Source organism: Bos indicus x Bos taurus, chromosome 24, assembly GCF_003369695.1.
Source record: "Bos indicus x Bos taurus breed Angus x Brahman F1 hybrid chromosome 24, Bos_hybrid_MaternalHap_v2.0, whole genome shotgun sequence".
Classification (NCBI taxonomy): domain Eukaryota; kingdom Metazoa; phylum Chordata; class Mammalia; order Artiodactyla; family Bovidae; genus Bos; species Bos indicus x Bos taurus.
Genome location: NC_040099.1, coordinates 21283085 through 21306846, shown reverse-complemented (window position 1 = coordinate 21306846; position 23762 = coordinate 21283085). Strand labels below are relative to the sequence as shown.

At 37.3% G+C, this 23762-nt stretch overlaps 1 protein-coding gene across 4 annotated transcripts in view; it reads right to left on the bottom strand.

The window, feature by feature from the left end:
• The window catches only part of RPRD1A (regulation of nuclear pre-mRNA domain containing 1A), a 68570-nt gene that overhangs the window by 9336 nt on the left and 35472 nt on the right, over positions 1-23762 (bottom strand). The window contains exon 7 of one of the 4 annotated variants that reach the window (XM_027526343.1): positions 22560-22694. The exons of the other annotated variants lie outside the window; for them this stretch is intronic. Coding sequence (XP_027382144.1) covers positions 22575-22694 — 120 coding nt within the window. The 3' untranslated portion in view covers positions 22560-22574. Of the gene's footprint in view, positions 1-22559; positions 22695-23762 lie in introns of those variants that run through there. 4 annotated transcript variants of the gene reach the window in all.

Sequence of the window (23762 nt, the reverse complement as noted above, 5' to 3'; positions counted from 1 at the left end):
AACTTCTAGATGTTCACGCTGGATATAGAAAAGGCAGAGGAACCAGAGATCGAATTGCCAACATCCATTGGATCATAGAAAAAGCAAGAGAATTCCAGAAAAACATCTACTTCTGTTTCACTGACCATGCTTAAGCCTTTGTGTGGATCACAACAAACTGTGGAAAATTCTTAGACATGGGAATACCTGACCACCTCACCTGCCTCCTGAGAAACCAGTTTGCAGGTCAAGAAGCAACAGTTAGAATCGGACATGGAACGATGCACTGGTTCCAAACTGGGAAAGGAGTACATCAAGGCTGTATATTGTCACCTTGCTTATTTAACTTATATGCAGAGTACAACATGCGAAATGCCACAGTGGATGAAGCACAAGCTGGAATCACAACTGCTGGGGAAAATATCAATAACCTCAGAAATGCAGATGATACCAGCCTTATTGCAGAAAGCAAAGAGGCACTGAAGAGCCTCTTGATGAAGTGAAAGAGGAGAGTGAAAAAGCTGGCTTAAAACTCAACATTCAAAAAACTAAGATCACGGCATCTGGTCCCATCACTTCATGGCAAAAAAATGGGGAAACAATGGAAATAGTTTATTTTCTTGGGCTCCAAAATCACTGAGGATGGTGACTGCAGCCATGAAATTAAAAGACGCTTGCTCCTTGAAAGAAAAGCTATGACCAACCTACACAGCAGAGACGTTACAAAGCAGAGACGTTACTTTGCCGACAAAGGTCTGTTTGGTCAAAGATATGGTCTTTCCAGCAGTCATGTATGAATGAGAGTTGGACCATAAAAAAGTTGAGTGCCAAAGAATTTATGCTTTTGAACTGTGATGTTGGAGAAGACACTTGAGAGTCCCTTGGACCACAAGGAAATCCAACCAGCCGATCGTAAAGGAAATTAGTTCTGAATACTCATTGAAAAGACTGATGCTGAATCTCCAATACTCTGGCCACCTGATGTAAAAAACGACTCAGTGGAAAAGACCCTGATGCTGGGAAAATCTGAAGGCAGGAGAATGGGACGACAGAGGACAAGATGATTGGATGGCATCACCGATTCGGTGGACGTGAATTTGAGCAAGCTCCGGGAGCTGGTGATGGACAGGGAAGCCTGGCATGCTGCAGTCCAGGGGGTTGCTGGGTCAGACACAACTGAGTGACTGAACTGCTCCCTCCATTTATTACCTATAATCTTAGGCAACATGCCCTAAGATTATCTAAGCCTCACTTGCTTCCTTTATACAATATGGGTATCTCTTTTATCGGGCTGTGAGGCCTGCTGCTACTGCTAAGTCGCCTCAGTCGTGTCTGACTCTGTGCGACCCCATAGACGGCAGCCCACCAGGCTCCCTCGTCCCTGGGATTCTCCAGGCAAGAACACTGGAGTGGGTTGCCATTTCCTTCTCCAGCGCATGAAGGTGAAAAGTGAAAGTGAAGTCGTGAGTGAAGTGAAGTGAAGTGAAAGCTGTGAGGCCTAAATAAGTTAATTTTGGAAGTTTTCAAACTATGAAGTGCCATATGACTGTGGTTATCATTCTGAGATGGCATCAGAACTATCGTGCACCAAAAACAGCCAAGAGAATAAATGTCCTGAAATGTGGAGTTCTTAGTCACTTTAGGGCTGACAGTTGTTCTAACATTCCAGTTCTTAAAATAAATGTCTTCACTATTTCTGAATTTAAATGTATATATAAGGGCTAACTTTTTCTTGCAGATGCCACTAAGAAGTCTGCTCTCTTCTTTCATACATGACTATGACTTAAAAAAAAAAACAGAGAGAATTTCAATTGTATGCAGGTGAGGATTGTTAGTGGCCAGTAAAGGCTGTGGTCAACAATTTCAAGCATCATGCCTACCATGCTCCAGGCCTTCCTTCCTACCTACTTCCTGAGGGACAATTGCAGAAGCAGAAAAGGAAAACATCAAGTTAGGAAGCCCAGTCCTGATTCTAGTGAGCAAGCTGTGTAGCTTCTCTAGGAATCGAGTCTGAGTGTAATCCAGGTTCCAGAATACTCTGAACACAAGGTTTTGACAAATCATTCTTTCATCTGTGGAATCAATCTTCAGCATCCCCTTCAAGTATAAAATACGACTGGGCCAGATAACAACCAGTTTTAAAAGACATACATACTAGGATATTATTTTAGTCAAGAAAACATGGACATCCTAGCATGCTGGGGTTATTAAAGACTTTCCCCACACAGTTACTTCTTAAGGATGGAGTCAGTAATATTTCCACACGACGTCTTATTTCTATAGTATTCTTAGGGGTACCTATGCAAACACCTAAGCAATTTAATTTCTCCCTTTATGACTGTATGTATCCTTAGTCAAAATTTGATAGTAACATACTTGAGAATCTTGGGTTACAACGAATTAATGTTAAAGGTAGAGCTAGTTATCTTCATTCCAAACAGTATCAAGACATAATCTTCAGAACATATTACAAGAACCCCTTAGGTTGATGATAATGCTCACAATCCTGGTTCCTTTTATTGTTCTTCTGTAGAACTCTAAATGGCTTTGTTCTTTGATATGTATTTTATTATGTCTTTTGCCTCTCTCTAGATGTTATCAAGTCTTTCTTATATGACTTTCTTCAAATAACTATTTATTAATAGAAGCTCCAACTCTCACTTTTGAGAATCCACCATAATTTACTTCATTTTGCTTTCCCTGGTGTTGGGACTCTTTGCTAGGTTAGACAGGAAAAGTTAACCAAAGTATTTAATATCAATCAAGATTTTTTTAATACCATTTTTTTTTTTCAAAACAAGGCCAAGAAATTTCATGGTGTCAGGAAAATTAGTCAAGTCTGTGTTGTCTCCAGGGAACAGAGTATAAAGCAGGTAAAGATCTCAGTAGTTTGCCCTAACCTGTCATCTAGAAAACAAATACCCAAATTTAGTTTGGTATACAGTCCTGAAATTTTTCAAAATTGTAATAATTTAAATATTTTAAAAATATCAAATCCTTTCTATTTTCTTTTCACAGTATCCTATTTGTCTCTGATGGGCCCATTTTTCCTTGACCATCTGCAGAAAAGTTCTACCTTTTAGTGGGAAATACTTTAGCATAAATGAATGTTATCTAACACTGTCTTACATCATTCAGCTCCTTTGAGGGCTCACTATCATTTTCTTAAGTATTCTAAAAGCAGATTTTACCTTAAAATATCCTTGAAAAAGGTAATTCCCACCTGTTATAGATACTGTTACAAATAAGCTTTATACATTTCTAGATTCATCAACTATGATGCTAATTAAAATTCTGATGTGCTTACTAAATGTCAAACACTGTTCTAAGTGGCCCATTTAATCTTCATAGGAAGAGACTATTATTATCCATGCATTACAGTGCTTCCCTGGTGGTTCACCTGGTAAGGAATCTGCCTGCAATGCCGGAGACCTGGGTTCAATCTCTGGGTTGGGAAGATCCCCTGGAAACGGGAATGGCTACCCACTCCAGTATTTTGGCCTGGAGAATTCCATGGACAGTATAGTCCATGGGGTCGCAAAGAATTAGACAGGACTGAATGACTCTCAGTTTCACAGATAATAAAACTAAAGCACAACTGCTGCTGCTGTTGTTTAGCCGCTCAGTCATGTCCAATTCTTTATGACCTCATGGACTGTAGCCCGCTAGGCTCCTCTGTCCATGGGATTTCCCAGGCAAGAATACTGGAGTGTATCTCCTTCTCCAGGGGAATCTTCCTGACCCAAGGATCAAACCTGCATCTCCTGCTTGGCAGGCAGATTCTCTACCACTGAGCCACCAGGGAAGTCCAAAGCACAATTAACTTCTTGTTAAGAAACTTCCTCTGAAGTCAACAAAGGCTGCAAACTGACAATCTGGCTTCAGAGTCTTCATACTTAACCATTATTCTATCTTACCTCTCATATCTAGAATTGTTACTGGGATGGGTATTCTGAAGAAGTGTTATCCAACTGAAATCTACCTTACATCGAATATAGGACCACCACAATCACAGGACTAACAGGTCCCTAAAACTCAAAACCCAACACATTAAGGAAACAAATTGTGACTTATAGTAGGTAGTCTATCCCTTCATTAAAACATCTCTGGAATTTCCAGTAGTGGAGAGATGTCATTTTCTCATGAGTAACAGCATATGGGCTTCAAGATTAAAAAAGGGGGGGAGGGAGGGGAAGGGGGCCAATGATAGTAATAGCAGCAACACACAAGAGAAGAGAAACAAGAAAAGGTAAAGGGCCAGTCCAGTCAGCAATGATGACCAGCATTTCAGAGAAGTTGAACCTATTGCCAATTATCACTTTTGACATTGGAAGGGGAGCATAAGCCAGGAGTCTACAGGCCACTTCTCTGTAACTTCAAAATCAAATGGAAAGAAGGAATTTAAGGAAGTGAGATGTAACACATTTTCTACTCATCTTATATTTACCCTAAGAAGTAAGAATTAATCACGTTTTCTTGAAATTTTCATTTACCTTTTGGCCTATTTTCATCTCCTGTGTGCCTTTTAGACTTAATCCCTAAGAAAATGTTATCCAGTTACTAAAGAATCACACTATCTCAGGGTCATGGAGGTCAGCTAATTTGGTATTTCCCAAATTGGGTGTCCAGCAGGTTTTCCAGTATGTCACGTATGGATGTGAGAATTGAATTACAAAGAAAGCTGAGCGCCGAAGAATTGATGCTTTTGAACTGTGGTGTTGGAGAAGACTCTTGAGAGTCCCTTGGACTGCAAGGAGATCCAACCAGTCCATCTTAAAGGAGATCAGTCCTGGGTGTTCATTGGAAGGACTGATGTTGAAGCTGAAACTCCAGTACTTTGGCCACCTGATGTGAAGAACTGACTCCTTAGAAAAGACCCTGATCCTGGGAAAGATTAAAGGTGGGAGGAGAAGGGGATGACAGAGGATGAGATGGTTGGATGGCAGCACCGATTCGATGGACCTGAGTTTGAGTAAGGTCTGGGAGTCGGTGATGGACAGGGAAGCCTGGCATGCCGTAGTCCATGGGGTCACAAAGAGTCAGATACAACTGAGTGACTGAACTGAACTGAAATTGGGTGTCGTGCAGATTATTGCTACACAAGGCTTTTAACAGGCAGGCCATAAACCAGGGATTCTGGGCTGTTCAAGAGCACATATAGCTTCTTTGTGACATCCCTGCTCCCGTCTCCAGCGTGCTCATGTCCAGAATGAAGCTTCAGAAGAGATTCCGGTTTGTAACACTCCTCAAAAACACTAACATACATAACACAGGCAAACATTAGAGCCAACATCTCTCTTGTTCTTGTCATTCAATCTCTTCTTGACCACCTTCAGCAACAGCAAACATTGCATTCTCTTTTAAAGAACAGTTTCACAGGATACAGAATTTTAGGATGGAATTTCTCCCAACACTTTTCATTCCACTCTTCTTGGCGTGGTTCTGCTGTAATTCTTTTCCGACAGGTAAGAATTTTTCTTTTTCAACTCTTCCCAAGGTTTTCTCTTTGCATTTCATTTTCTGCAATTTGAATATGACATGAAAACTGAAAGTGTTAGTTGCTCAGTCATGTCCAACTCTTTGTAACCCCATGGACTATATACAGTGCATGAAATTTTCCAGGTCAGAACACTGGAGTGGGTAGCCATTTCCTTTTCCAGGGGATCTTCCTGACCCAGGCATCAAACTGGGGTCTCTCAAATTACAGGTAGATTCTTTAATGTCTGAACCACCTGGGAAGCCCAACATGCCTAAGCGCAAACCACATTTTTATATCCTGTCAAGTATTTGTCCTCTCCATTTCCTGGATCAGTCAGTTTGATGTCCTGTCATTAATTTTGGAATTTCTTCTGCTTCATTTGTTCTCCTGATATCCCAAGCAAATGTTATGTTACACTTTTCCAAACTGCCCACAATTCTTGAATGTTCTAGGTTTGGTTTTTGGAGAAAAGGTTGTTGCTGTTGTTCTATTTTCTTTTTGCATCTAAGTTGGGAAAATCTCTATGATGGATTATCAGGCCCATATATATTTTCCCCTCAGCAGTGTCCAGTCTACTGAGGTGATCATCAGAAGCACTCATGTCAGTGTTTATTCCTAGCATTTAAAATTTGTTTTTGATTCTTGAAGCATTTTCACCTCTACTTACATCTGTTCTTGCATGGTGTCTACTCTTCATTAGAGTTGTTAACATATTAATTACATTCCTGAGCTGGTGATTCTAGAATTTGTGTCATACAAGAATCTACTTCTGACTTCTTGTTTTGTCTCTTCAGGCTGTTCCTTGCCTGTTGGCATGTTTCGTAATTTTTCAAAAGCTGAACATGATTACCAGACAATAAAAGACTAAGGTAAACAGATCTTTATCTTGAGGTTTTACACTGGTCTGGCCAGGATTGGGGCTATATTTAAGGTCTGCTGTAGATGTAGATAGCTGAGGCTTTTTGAAACACATTACTTTCATAGTCCTTTCACATTAGGCCAGGTCTAACTGGAAGAATGGTTTTGTCATTTGGAAGATATCCACTGGTCCTAATTCAGCCTTCTTACATAAAACAAATTCTTTTCTCCCAATAGCTTTCAAAGCATCTAAAGACAAGTAGCACATAAATTATGCCTGTCCTTAAGTCTGATCTCTGATATCCCCATTTGTTCAACTGTCCAATGTACTTTATTTCCTTTGTCATCCTGACCCCTGCCTCTGAATACACTGTGGTAATTCCCTTTGCTAATGCAGAATCCAGCTGCATTAACAAGCATGGTTTAACAAGCATGTATTAACAAACATGCTTTAACAAGCACGCAATGAAATAGAACTTATTTTTCATATTCTGAACACTTAGTGTAGCTTAACACTGTTTATGTTACTACAGCTTTATCACCACACTAACAGCTACATGACCCCTGTTTTCTCAAGAAATGATGCCAAGCCATACTGATGCCAAGTCCTACTGATGCAGTTAGCTTAGAGAAATCTAAATGCAGGAACTGACAGTGGAAATTTTTAAGTGATAATGAAAGCAATGCAAGATTCATAGATTCCCCATTCAATTTGCACTGGTTATGGACCAATGGTTATTAAACTGTGAGCCACAGATGCGTGTTAGAGGCAGCTTTAATTCAACTAAAGTTGTAAGCAAATCTGGGCAATGTGCATTTTTCAAAACTTCTGGCCACTCAGAAAATTTAAAAATGACAATGCTCTCATATTCTATAATCTGATGTTTCATGAACTTTTTTTTTTTGGCTCTGACACACAGCATGAGGTCTTAGTTCCCAGAACAGAGCCCCCTGCAGTGAAAGCAGTTTTAACCCCAGATGGGAACCAGGGATGTCCCAAACACTTTTTCTTTAATCAAAGAAAACTGAACACATTTATCTATGGTCCCAAAAGTTAAAAAGTAACTAAAATCTCATTAGGATTTACAATACAGAACACATTACTGTAGCATAATGTATTCAGCATCTAATAAGTTATCAAAATTTATCAAATTTACTGATAATGATCTGCCTAGTTAATAGGCGTATTTCATTGTATGTAAAATTATCTCAATTTTAAAATGCACTAAGTATTAATCCTAAAAAAATCCAAGAATACTACTTTATGATGGAATAATATCACTGGTATTAGAAAGCTTCCAAGGATGAAATTGGCTTTGCTTTGAAGTAGTGCCTTCCTTCATAACCTGATCTAAGCATGACCAAATTTGACACGTTTTACAAAGAAATTTTGCTTTAGGAAGCTATGCCAGACAGAATTCTTTCTGTGAGATGTTAGTATCAATGACATAAGACTCTCTTTAAAATTTTGATTTAACTACCTAAGAAGTTCATATTTTACTTCAACAGTATGTGCAATGCTATCAAAATTACCAAGACAAATTCTAACATGAATCTTACTTCAAAAAGGAGTGGACAATTAGAAGGTATAGTTACCAAAAATACCACTCCCCCAATAAATTACAATGGTGCATTGAAGGACTGAGCTTAGAGAGGCAGTAAGGACTTGCAGATTAACTTCTAGTATTTTTGATAGTAAATATCTCCCCCAACCAGGATGTCACACAGACCTAGGTCTTCCAGTAGATCCACAACTTATATATCCTACATGGATAAATGGACCTCTTTCCTAAGGCTTCAGCTGTCTTTTAAATAAAGGAAACAAAAGATACAATAAATGCTAGCCACCTATAATGTTGTTTAAAAAAGTCACTATCACCAATACTTTTTAGAAGATGAGACTGAATATATGCAACTATTTAAAACAAAACAGTAGAGTGAAATATTAAAAATCATTGTTTTCAGAGAGGTCGATATAAACTCTTGAGCTGGAATTTTTTCAGTACTTTCCAAATTTTCTATAATAAACATTTATTGTTTTTATGATGGGAAAGCATTTTAGGAATAAAAGGCAAGGAAAAATTTTAAACTCTGCATACAAACTTAACTCAGACGTTTCCAACTATAAGACGAAGAATGGGCGGAAAGTCAAAAGCACTGAATTTTAGAGTTTAAACAGATCTCATAAATCATTAGGTTTGATATCTGCATTTTGAAAATGAGGGGAAAAAGAGGTTTATATTACACAACTTCAAGTTCACACCAAAGTTCTAAAACCCATAACTCTCTGGTTCATTATTCTAATCCAAACTTCATACTCACTGAAGGCTAATCAAGATAAATATCCAAGTTGGATGTAAATCTGTACATTGATTATGGCTGTAACTCATTTAACATTTTTGTAATGAGGCTTACAATGGTATTTTTAATCTGTGATTTTTATAAGATTAAGAAAGTACACTGAAATGTTATCAGGAGCTAAGTAGTTTTAATATATTCGTTTTAATGTAATTATTTTAATATTTTCAAATTTCCTTTGAAGATCATATTAACTAATACTTCAGTGCTTCAGTGTTCTCATTCATAAAACAGTATCCACCTCATATAGTCACAAATAAAGATAGGATCAGTACCTAGAACTGCACCCTCACAAAGAGTAAATGCTAAGTATTTGTTATTATTTTATAATAAAATTATAAATTGTCTCCTTACAATGTCATTTAACTGCAGTATCAGGTTTCAGGTTAGACACTGATCATTTTTCACCCATATAATGTATGGAAAATGTTTCCTTTATTCAGGATTGGGATATTTCATGCAAGAGGCCAAAGATTTTTGGGAATCTAAATAAAAACGAATAAGCTCTTAGAGGCTGTGAAGACAACCTATTTTCTGATGAATACTAATTAGGGATGGGGCAGGATCTCCACGTGTGTAGGCATTTTCAGTAGTTTACATCTACTGAATGTTGCAATTTTCTGTTAACTATTTCCTAGGAGAAAATTCTTCCCTCTGAATCTGCTGTCTTATGTATTGTCCTTCAAGGAATGGATGGTAGTTCCAGTGATGTTACTGTCTTTGTGACTAGACTGTTATGTACAACTTACTTGGGTTGTCATTAAAGTGGACAAGATCCAACATCAATTATCCCAGTGAATGATTTTCCAGAAACAGGTGATTCCCATTACTCCTGGGCCTCACCAGCTTGGAGGAAACACTGCCCTTTTCCTCTGCTCCAAGCTCGGATACAGACACAAATGCCTCACCGCTGCTCCCCGGCCCAGGAAGTTTGGGAAGTGACCTTTCTGTTTCCACTGCAGCACCCTTAGTCCCTGTGCGTTGTTCCAACCTCCTGCTTCCACTTCGGAGCTTAGATTATTTAAGCAAATGCTCCCATCTTGAGGAGGGCACATGCCAAGATGTGGTTTACTTCTTCAATTCCTATCAGTGATCCACCTTCTGAGTAGACTGCCATCTGAGGGAGGAGGGCACCCATAGCATTTCTATTAGAGTGGAGCTATTATATACATCATATTTAATAAATATAACTTATCCATTTTATCTCTGTATCTTTTAAGCAATCTTTATCAGTCATTATAAACAGGATTTTCTGTGGCAACAGAAATGTTCTGTATCTGCACTATCCAAGAGTACCAAAGAGCCACACATGGCTACTAAGCATCTGAAATATGGCTAATGCTGATAACTTAAATTTTATTCAATTGTAATTAAATATCACTGTGGCTAGTGGCTACTGGGTAGTGCAGCTCCTTATCTCTTTACATTCACCTCAACTCCATGTGTGCCTTCAATTCATTCTTCTTCCTCAAATTTCATTTCATCCCCCCCTCTTCATTGTCTCTACCTTTATATTTGTGTAATATATATACATATTCATCTTTATTATATGATATCATAAAAATAGACTATGCTAGGTTTTATAATTCCTTTATTAAATTTAATATATATTAATATATATTAACTTTTCTATAAGTTCTAGGAGGTGGGAAAAGCTGCCATTCAGTCTAACATCTTAAAAAAAAGGAATCTACTCTGCTTTCATTTTCTCTACAGAAGAGTGAAAATCTAAATCAGGCAAGGAAATAATGTGAATATCACACTTTAATTATGCCCAAGTCTCCTAACAGAATCAATTACATTCCAGACCAACTTCATTTACAACAGAGAAATAAGTATGGGGCAGGTAAGTCCAACTCTCAAAAAAAGATGGAATATATTATTTAAAAGATCTTAGGAATCCAGTTGCAATCACTTAGATGCTAAGACTATAACTAGGAATATAAACACTTGCTTTTTGAGAGCTCACATTACAGATATAAAAACACTGCAGACATCTTATACTCTTCTTACAGTATCCCAATAAATAAAACACAAATTCACTGGTTAAATGATAAAACAGATATAAACTAGCTAGAAAACCTCCAAGTCTCTTTGTTTTGGGGCTGAAACTTCTGGGGCACTTACTATATGCTGAGCAGTTTAAGCATCCCAACTTGTTTAAATCCCATAATAATAATATAAAGCAGGTATAATTGTTATCTCTATTTTATAGACAAGGAAACTGAGGTAGAGAAAGATCAAATGATTTGCCGTATGCCACTCAGCTAGTGAGTGGTAAAGCCAGATTCTTAACTCAGGTAATTCGGTTCCAGAGTCCCTACTCTTCTGCACAGGGCTAAAGCGCCTGGCTATGTGTTCACTGATCCAAGACCAAGCTGATTAACTGGGGAAAATGTCTAATCACAGGCATATGTTTCTAGCCTAGCCTTATCTCTCAAACACACAAATATACTTTTATTTGTAATTTAAAATATATCAAGAAATTTGCATAAGAAACAAAAGCCAAAACAAGAAGCAACAAAAGTAAAGTGTTTTTAAGAAAAACTCTTACAGACTGAAACACTGATTCAGTAAGATAATACAGACACATGTATTTTAAAAACTAATTACATAAGAATCTGACAAACAACTCCAAGATTAAGAATGGCTGATGTTGAACAAAAAAAAGTTTGAAATAGTCCCAAAATAAGCATGAGCAAAAAAATGCCAGAGCTACACTGTCAAAAATATACACCACCAAAAGAAAGGAAAAAACCCCTCAGGGCTAGAAGAAAATTTATATGCAGCCAAAAAAGCTCCAAAGTGAAGGGAATGGTCTTTCTCAAAGGAAAGCAGGGTGTTTGCTTTGATATCCCTACTGCATCAGTAACAGAAGTACAGGAAAAGTGGCATGATTCACAGCTAGCAGCTTTCTGTGCCACGGAGCAACCAGAGCTAGAAGGTCCATGGGAAGGATATTGCAACTTTCGAGGACAGTAGGAAGGCAATTGAGGCTTCAGGGGACAGCGTGAGGGCAACCGAGGTGTCAGCGGACAGTGGGAAAGTAGTAGAAGCTTCAGAGGACAGAGATCAGGACACGGCAACAAAAAGTAACAGATTTCAAAACAAAGGCCAGAAGTGGAGTTTTAATAATGCATTTGGACAGTAGCTTGAAGTAGAGGATTTATCTGGCCAAAACAGAACTATGTTCAGCAATGTGGAACTGAACATTATTTTTCATACAAAGTTAAAAGCACATTGTATCTCCTTCCTGACCACTTGCCCAGTCCCCATCTCTTCGAGAGAGAAAAGCTTCATCTAAATTATTTCATCTGACTGATGACTGTCTTATAACTTTATTGCTACTTCCATCTTGGGTATTCCTTTGGAAAAGGTGCATGGATTCATTACATAATCTAATGTATCGTTTATAGATTATAAGATAAAGTCAAGCATGTATCTGCTGATACTTTTTAAGTTGACCTGTCATTATTCTTAGAAATGTCTCTTAATAGTAGGCTTCCCTGGTGGCTCAGATGGTAAAGACTCTCCTGCAATGCAGGACCCCTGGGTCGGGAAGATCCCCTGGAGAAGGAAATGGCACCCCACTCCAGTAATCTTGCCTGGAGAATTCCATGAACAGAGGATCCTGGCAGGCTACAGTCCATGGGGTTGCAAAGAGTCAGGCATGACTGAGCAACTATCACTCACTATCACTCAAAAAAGCTCTAAATTATTTATGCTAAAATAATATTTTATTTATGAGAATTAACTTCAACATAAAGAATAAAAAAAAAAGACATATAATTATTTACTTTGCTTACTGAAGTGATCTTTTCTCAGAGCTCATTACTTTCATCAAACATGTACTTTCAAATATCTATTTATTTGTACAATTCCTAAACCCACAGATTAGGGAAAATAATCTAAAAGTAGAGAGAGAAAATGCTTTCAGCACTAACTGCAAGCAATAAAACATATAAGTTAACCTACAAAGAACACATATGAAAGTTTCTTTAAAAAGCAGACAGTAGCAGATTAAGCAGTATGTAACATTTACATTAAATAAGTCCAAATTCCTATAAATTTTACCAAGCTCTATGGGCAGGACTATTTTCCAGTTGTTAGACATTTATAATGTAGATTCTCCTATGTGTCACTTTAACAAGCAACCCTGTGCCTGTGGGGACTCCCAGCAGCACGGGGAGGGTCCAAGGACCACCGTGACTAAAGGGGTACTGGGTGGCATGGCTCCTGTGCTGGGAAAACAGAGGCAATGCTCCAGTCAGGTCTGGGCTGACTGGGCAAACTCGCAGAACTCTTGGTGCTAACATCTCCTCGGATGCCGATTCCCTATCCACCTGCTCCAGAGTTGTAGCATCTGTGAACTGGCCAACTAAAAGCCAGTATTAAATCTTTTTTCAACAGAGATCAATAAAACACTGACAAAACTCTCCACTCCCCCCATTAGAGAACCATGCTGTGAGCAAGAACAAGTACAACAGAAACAGCAACAAAAACCCACGGGACTATTAAAGGAAAACAACAGAAATGAGGAAAAACGAAGAGAAAAGATAAACAATGTGGCATAAAGATTCAAGAGAGTCAATATATGTAACAGGGAATTTAAGGAGCAACTATGGTAGCTCCGATGGTAAAGAATCCACCTGCGATGCAGGAGATGCAGGTTCAATCCCCAGGTTGGGAAGAGCCCCTGGAGGGGGGCAAGGCAACCCACTCCAGTATTCTTGCCTGGAGAATCCCAGGACAGAGGAGCCTGGCAGGGTCCATGGGGTCACAAAGAGTTGGACACGACTAAACACCTAACACTGTAATAAGAAATTAACAGAAATAAATGGCAACATACATTTTTCTGATAAAAGTGAACAGCAATGTCAAGCCAAATTAATTAAAGGCCAATATCCTAGATTGTTAAATGTGTAAGAGAAAAGAAAAAAAAAGAAAAAAAAAGAAAAAAAAAACACGGTAACTAGACCAAATGAAAAAAGAAAGTGACCCAAGAATTCTACATTCAGCCAAGTACTCATATGTGAGCAGAAAGGAAAGCCACTCACAGACATGCCAAGACTTGCACTAATTTTGCTATTCATTGACTTCCACAACTCTGCCCTTTTTTTTGACATAGTTGACTGGAATAGCTTTTCAAGTAAATTTTTAAATGACAAATAATATACAAATAATGTAGTAAAATTAAAAAATAAGAAAAACATGATTTTCTACAGACCACTGAAAGGATCTAGGATTCTATAAATGAAACTGGTTGGTAAAGAGCAAAGAGAAAAGAGGGAGAAAACTAAATAGAGAGCTATTATTTCAGAGTATATAATTTCAATATCAATAGTAGGTTGTGGTTTTTACTTATAATTCTGGATTTTTGGTATAATCTACATTTCCCCCAGGAATGCATGTGAATGTATACAAACACACACATACACACACAAATATATAAAACACATAAATGAAAAAAAAAACTTTTGTGAAATTTCCTAAACAAAAGTATATAATAAATTTCTAGCTACTGATCAGAAAATGGAGATTACTAGTCTCAAAACCATGTGCTCCCTTCACATCAGAAACATTATTCAAGCAGAGGCTAGTTAACCTATCTTTTGAGAAGTGTGCTAAATTAATTTCCAGCACTGGGTAAATTAGATGATCTCCAAACCAAGCTCTGTGCATTGTTGGTAGGAATGCAAAATAGTTGTGGCCATTATAGATGGTATAGTATGGTAATTTCTCAGAAAAATGGAAAACAGAATTACCACATATTTCAGCAATCCCACTCCTGGGTATATACCCAGAAGATGTGAAATCAGGGACTCAAAAAGATATTTGCTATGAACCCATGTACACAGCAGCATTATTCACATTAGCCAAAAGGTGGAAGCTATTACAGTGTTCACTGATGGACAACTGGGGAAAAACAGAAAAGTTTATACATGTTATAAAGTATTATTGAGCCTTAAAAAAGAAAATTCTTGGACTTCCCTAGTGGTCCAGTGGTTAAGAGACCACCTGCCAATGCAGGGGACATAGGTTCAATCCCTGGTCTGGAAAGACCCCACATGCTGCGAGAGAACTAATTCTGTGCGCCACAACCACTGAAGTTCATGTGCCCTAGAGCCTGTGCTCTGCAACAAGAGAAGCCACTGCAAACACAAGCCCCACTCACTGCATCTAGAGAAAGCCCTCAAGCAGCAATGAACACCCAGCACAGCCAAAAATAAATTAAAAAAAAAAAAAATTCTGGCATGTTATAACATGGATGAACCTAGAGAATATAATGCTAAGTGATATGAAAGTGAAAGTGGTTAACTGTTCAGTCATGTCCAACTCTGTGCGACCCCATGAACTGAAGCCTGGCAGCCTCTCTGTCCACAGGATCCTCCAGGCAAGAATACTGGAGTGGGTTGCCATGCCCTCTCCAGGGGATCTTCCCACCCCAGGGATTAAACCTGGGTCTCCTGCACTGCAGGCAAATTCTTTTATCATCTGAGGCACCTGGGAAGCCCCTCCCATCAAAAAGACAAATACTGCACAATTACACTTATATTATATATCCAGCATAGACTTATTCACAGAGACAGTTTGTCAGGGGTGGTAGGGAGTGGGGAGTTGATTCATGGGTATAGTTTCAGTTCTGCTACATGAAAACAGTTCTGCAGGCTGGCTACAAAAGAACATGAATATACCTAACAGTATTGAACCACACACTTTTAAAAATGGTTAAGATGGTCAACTGTATATTTATCTTACAATTTTTTTAAGTGTAAAAGAAAAAAACTATACCATTACTTTAACTGCTCCCAGAATTTATCCCAGTAAAGATTTTTCTGGGTATTATGCAATTTAAAGGATCTGGTAGTAGGGCAAAAGCAAAAAACAAAAAACCATTATGTAAAATAATGGCTTTTGGTATTTATTGCCAACTGTCTTTCACAAAGAATGAATGATACATGAATTTACATCAACAGTGTAAGAGACCCACTCCCATCTCCTCTTGCCATTGCACAGGATGCCATATCCTTTTCTTAAACTTGTAGCTAACATGAGCATGAAAATCATATCATGTATTCCTTTTTCCATTTTTCCCCTACTTCTAAGAATTTATGAAACTATGATCACAGATAAGCATATTCTTAAACTGGAAAAAATAAATGCTAAGCAGCAGTCAGCTGGCTAAAGAAATACTTCTTTAAAACAGAATATGACCTAGATATTAAAATGAGAATTTCTGTAATCACAGGAAAATGTTTACAGTACATGTGTAAAAATGGCAATGTATAAAAATGTCATACATGCTAATGCAATGACTGACCCCATCTTCCAAATCTTGTCAAGGGTTATTTCAGGAGGAACGAGACTTTAGGTGATATCTGTGCTTACCAATAGTTTCTAAACTATGAGGAGCATGTACTACTCATACAATCTTTTTTTAAAGAACTAATATTTACTGACCACTCAAGCTAGTTCTCTAGTTTAATATCCTTTTAGTCAATGCCAGAATCATTCACACCATAGTTTTCAATCTCATTTATCACTGATTCCTCTTACTCCTCTGATCCAATTAACAAATTATGGTGATTCAATTGTTCCCCTCACCTTTCCATTCCTTTATTTTCTCATTGCTATCATCAATTATGGTTTAGCCCTTCATTACCCATAATATAAAATTTCCAGTAAAGTCCTATCTGGTCTCCCTATCGCAAATCTCTTGCCATTCTAATCCACTTGGCAAATGCAACCGGGTTTCCAAACACTGCTAATGTTACAAGTCCGCTCTGGCCTCTGGGCTGTTATAAACCAACCATCTGCTCAGCCAGCCATTCAGTGCCCGTCACAATTTGATTCCAACCTACTTTTCAATTTCACCTCACTCCTAATAATTCTCAGCTGCTACAGTAACAAGTAATTGTAGCAGCTGTCAGTTATTGAGCACTTTACTACACCCAGGGTGCTAATTGCTTTATACGCATAAATTCCGTAATCACAATGCTTCTCTTGAAGGGTATGAGTAACTCATACTTACGAGTATGAGATCTATTCCACAAAGGAGTTAACAAGCAGAGAGCAATTAGAGTTTAATTCCTCTTTTTAGGTAAGTGAACAAACGTAGACAAGGACTGATTTAATTTGTAGCTATGGTTCTTCCACCAGGTAGCACTGTGATGCTTATAAATTCAGCACTTACGGATTGCTGAGTATTACTGTTCGTCATTCATGTTTTCTAATATATCGTTAAAGTGTTATTCTACTAAAGACAAAAAGTAAACTGGTAAAATAATTTTAAAATTCCAAAATGGTCTTTCATTTTTTGTCAAAAATTCCCAGCTGCAGTTCTAGAATCCTTAGTCCTTTAACACAAAACCCCTTTTTAAAAAGTACTGGGCTTATACTAATATGACTTAAAAATTAACTTATTTTCTGCTGAATATAATTTTTTTTCAAAAACCTCAAATATCTTTAATCATTTTATCAAAGCATCATTCTAATTACGAGAGAAATCACAAATTTAAAATACAAAGAGTACATACTCCTTGCAAACTACATTCGTACTAGCATTCATTCATTCATTCATCATTTGATGGCCAACTATCATTTTACTCACTCAACAGAAACACCTGCCTATTAGGAGAAAAACTATTGCTCCAAACCCTTAAGATACAGCAATAAACATGAAAAATAAAGTTCTTCCTTTCATGGTACTCACATTCCAGTCAGGTACAGATATAAGTATATAATAAGGTTTTAAATTTCAAACAGTGGTTTAAGTTCCATGAAGAAAAAACAATATATCAGCAATGTAATCAGGAGAAGGGTAGGTGGAATTTAATGAGACAAGGGTTCTAAGGAGGTGATACAGGAATGAAAAAAAAGGAACCAAGTTCCCAGGTGGTGCTAGTGGTAAAGAATCCACCTGCCAATGCAGGTTAGACATGAGATGCGGGTTTGATCCCTGGGCTGGGAAGATCCCCTGGAGGAGGGTATGGTAAGCCACTCCAGTATTCTTGCCTGGAGAATCCCATGGACAGAGGAGCCTAGCAGGCTGCAGTCCACAGTGTTGCACAAGAGTCTTACACAACTGAAGCAACTTAGCACGTAACTAAAGATGGTGACTGCAGCCATGAAATTAAAAGACGCTTACTCCTTGGAAGGAAAATTATGACCAACCTAGATAGCATATTCAAGAGCAGAGACATTACTTTGCCAACAAAGGTCTGTCTAGTCAAGGCTAAGGTTTTTCCAGTGGTCATGTATGGATGTGAGAGTTGGACTGTGAAGAAGGCTGAGCGCCGAAGAATTGATGCTTTTGAACTGTGGTGTTGGAGAAGACTCTTGAGAGTCCCTTGGACTGCACGGAGATCCAACCAGTCCATTCTGAAAGAGATCAGCCCTGGGACTTCTTTGGAAGGAATGATGCTGAAGCTGAAACTCCAGTACTTTGGCCACCTCATGCGAAAAGTTGACTCATTGGAAAAGACTCTGATGCTGGGAGGGATTGGGGGCAGGAGAAGGGGACGACAGAGGATGAGATGGCTGGATGGCATCACTGACTCGATGGACATGAGTCTGAGTGAACTCCGGGAGTTGGTGATGGACAGGGAGGCCTGGTGTGCTTCAATTCATGAGGTAGCGAAGAGTCGGACATGACTGAGCGACCCAACTGAACTGAACTGAAAGATCAGGAGACAGCACTACAGCCACTTTGTTAGCAACTGGCAAAGCAAAAGCCTTGCTGTGAAAACTTGCTTCATCTGCTTAAACTGATGCCTCTGAGATGGTTACAAGATGAGGTTAACAGAGACTCGAGACTAGTCATCTCACAGGCCATGTATGGAGTCTAAGATCCAGAAGTGAAATAGGAAGCATCAGAGAGTTTTACAGGGGGGTCTGATGAGACCTGTTTTCCTCTTAAAAGTCCAATCTAGCTCTTGTGATGTAGAGTTAAGAGAGGGTGCAGGAACCTCAGCTGTTAAAACAACAGAGGCAACAGACAACAGTGTGGTCTGGTATGAGTTATGAAACATATATTACTTCTATTTAATTAGACACAAAGGTCTTCCATTTACATAACAAACTGAACTCCACTCCCTCCCCAAAAATCACTAAAATAATAAAATAAGCTATCAAGGCAGAAACCCACCAGGAAAAAGAAAGAACCACAGTATACAGATGTCCTGGAAGTTTTAGAAGAGAAAAAAATGAAACAAGGGATAATGACCAAGGGTAATATAATTCATCCTGAGCAATTTTGGGTGTTCTGAGGACTCTGAGGCACCAAGCTCCTTGAAATGTAATGATGGGCCTTGTTTTGACAATGAAGACCAAATAGATATATCTTTCCATCAATCTGTTAAAACGCATCCCATAGAGCCGACAGATGAGGGATAGGAAACAAAGCCAAAGACCTGCTTCTGAAGATCCGAGTCACACAGGTAAGAGGTGAGGCACTGCTCTGAACACAGATGTCCTATGTGAGCTACTGAGCAAATCTGAACCATTTTGTCTAGAGAAAAGCCATGGCCCAGAAGAGAAGACCTATACAGATTAACGATTATCTGAGAATCATCAAAGACAATGACCTAATATAATCTTACTGAAAGTCTTTAACATGAATGAGCAACTTCATCTTTAGGAATTTATCACAAGAGGTAAGTGAGTAGCGAGTTAATAAAAGAGATGTTCACTGGGAATTCCCTGGAAGTCCAGTGGCTAGGACTCAGTGCTTTCATTGCTGAGGGCTTGGGTTCAATCCCTGGTCAGGGAACTAAGATTCCACAAGCCTTGCAGTATGGCCAGAAAAAAAAATGTCCACTGCAATACTGTTTATAGTATCAAACAAATGTAAACAATTAGTCATAAAGAACATATAGTTATGATATATCCATATGTTAAAAAAGAAAATAGTCACATGATAAGATGCATATATCACATGAAAAGGATAACACACAAAATATATGGACCCAATACATAAGGCTAATAAGCCTTTGCTTATGTAGCTTTTTTTCCCATGATGAAAACAGCTTACTGGAATAGTTATTAAAAATAATTAAAAGATTCCATAATCTTTGAAAAATGGATACATTAACCATAGCAAAGTTTTAAACTTGATATTTCAGTCTCAAAAAAAATCTAATTAAGACACTAGTAACATTTGCTTCTTTAAAAAAAATTCATATAGCTCCATCTTATTAAGTTAATTTTAAATTTAAGTGAAATCAGTATGATTTCAATGGAAAGATAAAGTATAAAGAAATAACTAAAGATTCCATAAACAGTTCTCCATATTCTACTACTATGCCCTTGAATGATACTTGTAATTTGATAAATCAATAAAAAAACAATCAAAAAGCTACATGCAAATACTTTTTAGCATTTTAAAATGTTTAATCCTGCATCTTCAGTGCTGTACATTTAAAATATTCTTATTTCCTATATTGAGAGATGTAAGTGTTTCTAATCACTAAATGTTGTAGGCAAAACAAAATTTACCTTTATGCATTTCTAAAAACTGGAAATTAAACTTTTTGGAAAGCAAAAAAGTTTATAAAAGCAAGCACTCTTGAAAACGCCAAGTAAATTAAGAAATGTCTACTTAGGAAGATATCATTTAAAATATTAGTCATAAATAAAGGCAAATACAAATAAGATAGTAAGAGGGAAGAAGAATTCATAAGCACAATAATCATTAGAAAAAAATTAGATAAGAAAAATAACAAAAATAAAAACAAAAATCTACCAAGTAATTAAATGTGTGTAAAATAGGCCAGTAGAATAGAAAAATGACTACATTCACAAATATACATGTATATACAGAAATATGATTGAAATTATATTTTACAATATAGCAAAACAGACTATCATTAAATGACTAATCATTAATCAGTGACAAGGGGACATTTACTATCACTTTCAGTTAGTTATATCCCTATATCATATATATCATGAACAAAAAGTCCTAATGGATAACATTATTAGGGGAAAAAACTACAGAAAACTTGTATAGTATTTTTATAATTATGAAAATTGAGAAGGCAATCCTAACTATATCCAAAAAACCTAGAATTTATAAAGGCAAAGACAAATATTAATCTATCATGGAACCATAAACCCAGAACCAAAGTTAAAGAGATACAGGAAATTTGCAGCAGAAATGAAGTGGCTAACAAATATTTTAAAATGACCAGGAGGCATGTGAGATCCTAAGTTTCCCCGACTGGGGAGTGAACACACACCCTCTGCATGAAAGGCTAAGTCTTAACCACTGGACCATCTGATTTTGCACCAGATATGCAAAAATTTTAAAGATCACTGACCAGTATTGGGTGAGGTTGTGCAGGAAAAGATGCACTCACACTTCAAGGAGTTGAAAAAATCAAAATCAACATTTAACCAGTCATTCTTCTTGACCCAGCTATTCTATTCTACTTCTGAGACTCAATCCTACAGATACATACTAGCGCAACTAAACAAACCTGCATCAACAGGATGTCCTCTGTAATACTGGCTGTAATGCACAGAACTAATAAAAGCGCCTCAATGGGTACAATCTGACACCATGAGGGACAGACTTAAACAATATTCATACCATGAATGTTATTCCCTCATTTTAAAAAATTAGGTAAATCTGAATACACTGATAAAAGACTGCAAAGGATAAACACTATCCTCTCTGACAGCTTTCATACCCTGACTTCTAAAACCTGGAACTATGATTTGATTCTCCTTTTAAGAGCCATCAAACCATGATTTCCAATTTTCTATGGAAGTCTACCAATTTAAAACTGATCAATGTATCACAAGATAAATAGGTTTTATAAAAGCCTGTTTTTTTAATACCATCTGTATCATGAAAAGAAAAGTTACCTGCTTTAATAACCAGCTATAGTTACAAGTTAAAAAAATGATTCATAATTTCCAAAAATTTTTTAAACACTTCATGTTTTCACTCATTACAAATGTTTTCATACTGGCTTCCTTAAGAAATATGCAATAGCCAATTCCTGAACCCATACTTTAAATTTATATCCCCTCTTCTTTTGAAGAGCAATTACGGACATGTTAATACCTGGTCAATCACACTTAATGTTCAAGGATGCCTGACAAGTGAAAACTCTGTGATGCTGATATGGTCTAAATCCTGACCTCTCAGTCTCAACTTCAAAGGGATGCCACCTATTTGGCACAAAACATGTCTAAAAAACTCAAATCATTTTCACATCTTCTGACGAAAAAATCACCTAGCTATAAATGCTAATTTACAAAGAGTGCTATGGAACAACTTCCTAGTTTATTAGAAATCTAAATATTTTTTACTTGTAAGAAACATCTGACATAATTTAGGTGGTTTATGATAACAAAAATCTAGTCATTCTAAAACACAACAAAAAAGTTCCTAGAACACCTTATTTTGAGAAAAGTGACTACCTCTGAGGGGGGAGGAAACAGAGATAGGGCTTTAGCTGCTGCTATAATCTTACATTGACACAAAAACTGGAAGCAAAATTTTTATTTTGGAGGCAGATTGCCTGGATTCTAAACAATTCACTACCTCTTACAACCTTAAACAAATTATTTAATCTCCTTCCATTTCATTTATAAAATTCGTATAATAACGTTTCCTGCTACACAGGATTAAATCAGTTGATATACGTGAAGTGCTTAGAATAGCACCTGACATATGGTAAATTTCACTGCCATTATTATCATCAGCCTCACTACCTGTAATTGTCAGTCATGAAATCTGGCTTCCTGGAAGGCACTGGGATAAGAGGGGGTTAGGTCGGATGGGATCTTATCATTTTTCTAGACATTTCAAACATAAATGCTACTTTTGTAACCAGTGATATATAACCAGTTTAAGTGGGAAAGCAGTATGAAGTGGAATAATGAAGTTTCAGTCTTCAATTTTCAAAAACATGAGACAATTCAGGCTTTGGAGTTTGATATTTATTTTTAGCAGGAAGAAAATGCTAAGGTTGATGACATCATTAGAAGATACGCCCATGTCCAATACCTGCAACAGAAGCTCAATAGAAGTTAAAAACACCATACCAAAGACTAAAGACAAAAATTACATGTCATTACTTACCCTTAATTCTGCTAACAGTAAAACAAGTAACAGTGTGTTTAAGGCTGAAGTTCCATCACAAGATCAAAAATCAGTAAGTTAATTATCAAACTTATTTTTTGGAAAATTCTATCTGTTCTATGTAAAACTGGGCAACCTCTCTAAAGGTGAGCAAAATGCCAACAACTATGTTTTGAGTGTGTAAGTGTGAGCAGAGGAGGGGCAGACTGAAAAGGGGTAATGCTACACAGTGCTGACAATACAGGGTGGGAGAGTTCTGATGCTGGTACTTAGTCAACTGCAATCACAGGTAGAAATGGTAATCATCTTTGGCACAATTAGAGACTGCTGAAACAAGAACTAAACTCTAATAAATAAAAGCAACTTAACAGATGCAGCATCATAACATACCTAGAAATTTAAAGAGGACCGTCTTAAAAAAGGGATCCAGACATTAGAAATTCTATGTATTAGAAAAAGAAATTATTATAGCAGCAAACAATTTTAACAAGAACTAATCAAATTAAAGATTCTGTTAAATAAAATCAAATCTGGTTCATTCCCTACCCCTGGCAATGGTTACTCTGCTCAAAGGAAATTTGAGTTTCTTCTTTTAATCCCTGCACCTCCAGACTTTTTGTCAACAGTATCAATTATCATTCAATTTAAAGAAGCAATAACCTTCCACTTAAGGGGGGGGTGTCCAACCCGAGAGTGGAGTAGAAATATGTTAAGATTCAAGAATGGAATAATGAGGTAACCTGAAGACTACCTTCCTAAGCAAAAATAATAAACTGCTCAGGAATAGGGAAACTGGGGACCGGCATAACCATAACAAAAAGTCTTTATTTCTTAATCATATACCCAAAAGACTGCATGTACTCAGAACAGGAATTAAGTCCAACCATAATTTACTGTAGCTAAGACCAGACTTTATGCTAACTGCTATTTTCCCATTATTTTTGTTATTAAGCATAAGATGAATTACTACTACTGGAATTTCACATGAGTAAT